This window comes from Myotis davidii, unplaced genomic scaffold, assembly GCF_000327345.1.
Source record: "Myotis davidii unplaced genomic scaffold, ASM32734v1 scaffold326, whole genome shotgun sequence".
Classification (NCBI taxonomy): Eukaryota; Metazoa; Chordata; class Mammalia; order Chiroptera; family Vespertilionidae; genus Myotis; species Myotis davidii.
This window is the reverse complement of record NW_006296626.1, coordinates 746,196-752,835: the sequence shown is the minus strand read 5'-3', so window position 1 is coordinate 752,835 and position 6,640 is coordinate 746,196. Positions and strand designations below refer to the sequence as shown.

The 6,640-nt window shown below is 52.0% G+C and overlaps 1 protein-coding gene across 1 annotated transcript in view; it reads right to left on the bottom strand.

The window, feature by feature from the left end:
• The window catches only part of LOC102765055 (NACHT, LRR and PYD domains-containing protein 9), a 21,623-nt gene that overhangs the window by 7,527 nt on the left and 7,456 nt on the right, over positions 1–6,640 (bottom strand). The window contains exons 5-6 of the mRNA XM_006772235.1: positions 4,963–5,130; positions 2,179–2,349 (exon numbers count right to left, since the gene is read on the bottom strand). Coding sequence (XP_006772298.1) covers positions 2,179–2,349; positions 4,963–5,130 — 339 coding nt within the window. The remainder of the gene's footprint in view (positions 1–2,178; positions 2,350–4,962; positions 5,131–6,640) is intronic.

Genomic DNA, 6,640 nt, shown 5'->3' with positions numbered 1-6,640 from the left:
CCAAAGCCTGGCCATCTGGTCGACCCCATCTCTTGTGGTCCCTGCCGCTGCCGCCAGAGACTGTCTGGGCCGGGCCATCTAGTCAACCCCGTCTCTTGTGGTCCCTGCTGCTGCTGCTGCTGCCGCTGCCAGAGACTAAGTCTGGGCCGGGACATCTGGTCGACCCGGAGCCACGAGGCAACCTTCTTTCCCTGCAGCCGCCCTGCGCCAGCGGTTTTGCAGGGCTGGTCGACCATGCTCCTCAGAGGGGGAGGAAAAAATGGGGAGGAGCCGGCCCTCAGCCCCCCTTGGTCAGGGGCCGAGTCCACCGCCACCCACCCCCACTTCCTAGTCCCAGCCCGGAGCCAAATGGCCCTGCGGCGGGGTTCCGGAGAGGAGGCGACTGGTCGCCATGATGGGGCCCCAAAGGAAGGAAGGAAGGGTCGCTAATGCCACCATGGGCTCCAGGGGTGCAGTGTCCCCCTTCCTTCCCTAGGGTGCTGCGTGCCCCCACCATAGGGGGCGGGCGACAGTCCCCTCCCCACTTCCCTCCCCTCCCCAAGGAAAGAGGCCAGAAGCGAGACAAACACTGGTGTGGAGGGCTGACTTTCAGTAGATCACAGCGAGGGAGCTGCTCTGCTACTTACGAAACCCCCACCCAGAAGCAGGTCAATTGCAATGGTTTAGCACCAGACTCCCCACAAACGTGCATTGCGTGAAGAATGGAGAGGGCGGACCCCTTTCCAGCCACCCCCCATTTCCCAGGACCAAGGGCTCTCCGCACCGGACCTACCAGATGCGCAGAGGGGAGGAGACAGCCCGCTGGCAGGGACCGGCTATCTGAGGGCAACCGAGGCCCAAGGTGCAGCCTTATGGTTCTGTCTGGGCGGGATTCTGATTTAGAAGCTTCAGTCCTAATCCCACAGATGGTAGCTTCGCCCCCTGGGCTCCTCAGCCAAGCACATCCACCAACTGAACCTGCAGTTCCTCTCCTACTGAGCAGGATTACCATGGCAACAACACATCCTCAGGAGGTTGAATCTAACCCATCTCACGTTCCCTCTTGGTGAGCAATCCCATGCGTGAGGAATTCTGCTTCACAAAGATGGGAATGATGGGAATGATGGGAATGATGGGAATGATGGGAAGAACCCACAGTGAAGGATCAGAAAGCGACCTCGCTATGAACGCTTGGCCGCCACAAGCCAGCTATCCCTGTGGTCACTTTTCTGACACCCCCTGCTTAAAACCCAGAAGGTCGTAAGGATCGTGAGGCCCTGCTTTCACGGTCCGTATTCGTACTGAAAATCAAAATCAAGCGAGCTTTTGCCCTTCTGCTCCGCGGGAGGTTTCTGTCCTCCTGAGCTCGCCTTCGGACACCTGCGTTCCCATGTGACAGGTGTACTGCCCCAGTCACACTCCCCACCTGGCACTGTCCCCCCAGTGGTGGTATTTCACTGGCTGACCCCACCCCCTCGCAGAGATGGAGGGGCGCCAGGCCTCCCACTTATTCTGCACCTCTCATGTCTCTTCACCTGCCAGACTAGAGTCAAGCTCAACAGGGTCTTCTTTCCCCGCTGATTCCGCCAAGCCCGTTCCCTTGGCTGTGGTTTCGCTGGATAGGAGGTAGGGACAGTGGGAATCTCGTTCATCCACTCATGCACATCAATAATTAGATGAGGAGGCATTTGGCTACCTTAAGAGAGTCATAGTTAATCCCCGCGCTTCATTGAATGTCTTCACTTCACAATCAGAGCCCTGGGCAGAAATCACATTGTGTCAGCACCCGCTGGGCCTTTGCAATGCATTGTTTTAATTCAACAGTCACCAGTTCTAAGTGGGCTGCTAGGCGCCGGCCCAGTGAAGCTGGGTGGGGGAGAAGAGGGTGCAGTCCTGGCGCACCTGGAGTCGAGTGGAGGTACAACCCCTTCTCCACACCACCCTGGGCGCAAGGGAGATGACTGCCGCAGCCAGCTCGCGTCCAGAGTACCCGCTGCCTCAGGCCCCCAGTGTGCAGCCCCGTGGGCCTACACACAGGAATCCAGCCCACAACCCGGGCATGTGCCCTTGAGTGGAATGGAACCCCGGACCCTTGAGTCGTCAGGCCGAGGCTCTATCCTCTGGGCCACACCAGCCAGGGAAGTTTGGGTTGCCCTGAGGGCAGAGGGGTCCGTGAGGCCGCCTCCCGGACACACTTACAGCAGCGACTCCAGCACACAGTCCGGGTGCTTGAGCGCCTCGCTGAGCAGCAGGGCGCCGCTGTCCATCACTGGGTTCTCCATCAGCGACACCAGCTTCAGCTTCCGGCTGCTCACCAGGAGCAGCGCGATGTCTTCGCAGGCCTCGTCGGTGATGTCGCACTTGCCCAGCCTGCCAAGCGGGGAGGGGACACGGGCGCAGGGTGGTGAGCAAGGCAGCGCAGGGCTCATTGGCAAAGAGAAAAAAAGAACAGACCGAGGGTCGACAAAGGGGAGGGGCTTGGGAGCGGGTGGGAAAGGTGAAGGGGTCAAGAAGTACAAATACAAAGTGCCAGGCACAGGGCCCTGGCTGGTGTGGCCCAGTGAATACAGCACCGCCCTGGGACTGAAGGTTCCTGGCCCTATTAGGGTCAAGGGCACATGCCTGAGTTGTGGGTTCTCTCCCCTGGGGGGCGTGCAGGAGGCAGCCAATCAATTATTCTCTCCCATCATTGATGTTTCTCTCTCTCCCTCTCTTTTCCTTCCTGAAATCAATAATAATTATATATATTTAGAACAGACTGAGGGTCACCAGAGGGGAGGGGTCTTGGGGGGCAGGGTAGAAAAGTTGAAGGGATTAAGAAGTTCAAATTACCAGGTATAAAAACCAGGATATAAAGTAGAGGACAGGGAATGTAGTCAATAATATTGTAGTAATTGCCCTAGTCAGTTTGGCTCAGTGAATAGAGCATCACCCAGCAGAGTGAAGGGCCTCAGGTTCAATTCCTGTCAAGGGCACATGCCCGGGATTGTGGATCAATCCTCAGTAGGGTCCATGCAAGAGGCAGCCAATCAATGATTCTCTCTCATCATTGATACTCGCGAGCTGCAGTTTGCCGACCATGGTCCTAGGGAATGGTGGGAAGAAACTGGGTGTTTGGGGGACCTTGTCTTCCTGCCTGCTTCCTCCAGACTGTTATTAATATAAGAGAGGAATAAACTATCTTGTTTGAACTATAGAAAAAAAGAGAGCCCAGCCTGTGTGACTCAGTGGTTGAGTGTCAACCTATGAACCAGGAGGTCATGTTTCTATTCCTGGTCAGGGCACATGCCTGGGTTGTGTGCTTGACAGCAGGGGATGTGCAGGAGGCAGCCAATCAATGATTCTCTCTCATTATTGATGTCTCTCTCTCTCCCTCTCCCTTCCTCTCTGAAATCAATAAAAATATAAAAAATATATAAAAAATAATATTGTAATAACTGTGTATGGTGCCAGGTGGGGACTTATTGGGGGATCCCTTTGTAAACTATATAAATGTCTAATCACTAGCCTGTATACCTGAAAGTAATATGTTACTGTATGTCAAGTGTAATTTTAAAAAATATATTTTTTAAAATATATTCTTAAAGCATAACCAATGGACATAAGACACTGGGGGGTAGGGGAGGCCAGGGGATTGTCAAAGGCGGGGGGAAAAAAGGAGACATATGTAATACTCTTCGTAAACTTTAAGCAATAAAACAATTAAAAATATATATATATTTAAAGATTTCTCAATAGATTTGAGAGAGAGGGGAGGGAGAGAAACACCGACGTGAGAAAGAAGCATCAACCATGTGCCTTGACCAGAATCGACTGGCAACCTCCAGGTGCACGGAGGGTGTCCAACTACCGAACCACACCAGCCAGGGCAAAAAAAAATGTTTTTTGATCGGGCATGGGCCACACCCAGCTTCTATTCTTGCACCTGCCAACCCAATGGTCACATTTCAGACTTCCTAACAGAAAATGTGACTCCATCATTCTCCTTATTAACCTTTTAAAAAATATATTTGTATTGCCCTGGCCGGTTTGGCTCACTGGATAGAGCGTCAGTCTGCGGACTGAAGGGTCCCAGGTTCGATTCCAGTCAAGGGCATGTGCCTTGGTTGCAGGCACATCCCCAATGCAGGGTGTGCAGGAGGCAGCTGACCGATGCTTCTCTCATCAATGTTTCTAGCTCTCTGTCCCTCTCCCCTCCTCTCTGTAAAAAATCAATAAAATATATTAAAAATATATTTGTATTGATTTCAGAGAGAAAGGGAGAGGGAGAGGCAGAGAGAAGCATCAGTGTTGAGAGAGAAGCATTGACTGGCTGCCTCCTGCACACCCCCTACTGGGAATCAAGCCCATAACCTGGGCGAGGGCCCTTGATGGGAATCGAACCTGGGACCTTTCAGTCCTCAGGCCAACACTCTATCCACTGAGCCACACCAGCCAGGCTCTCCTTATTAGCCTGTGGTTGCCTTTCACTGACATTAGGAAAAAGTCGGAGTGTGTGGTTCTCACAATGACTGTTGACATGCGCGGATGTTTCCCCGCGTCTGGAGACTTGTGTGTGTGTGTGTGGGGGTGGGGGTGGGTGAAAAAGTCGGAGTGTGTGGTTCTCACAATGACTGTTGACATGCGCGGATGTTTCCCCGCGTCTGGAGACTTGTGTGTGTGTGTGTGTGTGTGTGTGTGTGTGTGTGTGTGTGTGTGTGTAGTTGTGGGCCTGGGGGAGGATGCTGCTGCCATGAGTGGGTGGAGGCCAGGGAGCCACTCAATAGCGCCCCCCTCCGCAACAGAGGATTACCTTGCGCTCAATCTGATGAGCTGATTTGTCAGTAGCTCTGAGGTTGAGAAAAACCCCGTCTGAGCCCTAATGCGCTTAGAAAACCATCTCCTGGCCCTCGCCCTCGGGCAGGTACTGAGAGGCAGCGAGGAAAGTCAAAGATTCTGAGCGTCAAAAACACGTTGCTCCCCACAGCCGCTGCAGAGACTCACATCAGCTGTTGGATGCTGCACATAGGGTGCCTCAGCGCCTCGCTCAGCTGCGCGACCTCCTCCGAGGATAGGTTGGTGCCGTGCAGGTTCAGGTAGGTCAGGTGGGGGTTGTGAACGAGGGCCTTAAAGAAGTCTGCGCTCTCTCCCACGTTGGAAGCAAAGTTGTACCTGCCAAGGACGAGATGGGGGACCAGGAGGTGAATCCAAGCACCAAGCAGGTACCTCCTCCCGGCTCTTCCTGCCCGCCCCACTGGGCCTACCACACTGCTCGAAGAACCCTGGTTACTCCCACCTGCAAATTCTTTCCCTGGGGTCTTCAGGCAGAGGACAAGCACCGGGGCTCCATGGCTTGGGGTATGTGTCCTGACTGGGAACTGAACCCCAAACCTGACCAGGGATTGAATTCATAACCCACCTATGTGTATGTGTCCTGACTTGGGATAGAACCCGAAACCTACGTATGTGCCCTGAGCAGAGATTGAATTCAAAACCTGCATATGTGCCTGGGGATTGAACCTGCAACCTAGATATGTGCCCTGATTGGGAATCGAACCCAAAACCCACATATGTATCCTACTAGGGATTGAACCTAAAACCTGTGTATGTGCCCTGACTGGGAACTGAAGCCAAAACCTTTTGGTTTATGGGATGACGCTCCACCCAACTGAGCCGCCAGCCAGGGCCACGCTCCATTTGGTGGTCTCCCTGCTTACCAAAAGTTTGTTTCTTGCTCAGACTTTCCTATCAAGTGATTCTCTCTGAGCTGTCTTTGGACACATTGGTTTATCAAACTAAAAAGCTGCTGCACAGCAAAGGAAACCAGTAAGAAAACAGAAAGATGGTCTACTGAGTGGGAGATCACATTCATAAATGATATATTTGAGAAAAGGTTAATATCCAACATACATAAAGAACTCATACAATGTGATAACAAAAAATAATAAACAATCTGATCAAAAAATAGACAGAAGGCTGAAAAGACATTTCTCCAAAGAGGACATCCAGATGGCCAACAGACAGCTGAAAAGATACTGGACATCACTAATCATCAGAGAGATGCAGATTAAAACCACAATGAGGTCTCACCTCACACCTGCCAGAATGGCTACCACCAGTAAATCTGCAAGCACATGCTGGCGAGGATGTGGGGAAAAGGAATCCTCATGCACTGCTGGTGGGAATGCAGGCTGGTGCAGCCCAGTGATGGCGAACCTATGACACGCAAACTCATTTTTTTGGTTGATTTTTCTTTGTTAAATGGTATTTAAATATATAAAATAAATATCAAAAATATAAGTCTTTGTTGCCGAAACCGGTTTGGCTCAGTGGATAGAGCGTCGACCTGTGGACTGAAGGGTCCCAGGTTCGATTCCGGTGAAGGGCATGTACCTAGGTTGCAGGCACATCCCCAGTAGGAGGTGTGCAGGAGGCAGCTGATCAATGTCTCTCTCTCATCGATGTTTCTAACTATCTCTCTCCTTTTTAGTAGTTAGGGTTTTTCAAAATGCTGACACAACGAGCTCAAAAGGTTCGCCATCACTGGTGCAGGCTCTGTGGAAAACAGTGTGGAGTTTCCTCAAAAAATTAAAAAGAGGACTCCCATATGACCCAGCGATCCTACTACTGAGTATTTATCTAAAGAAAATGAAAACATGAGCTGGAAAAGATATATGCACTG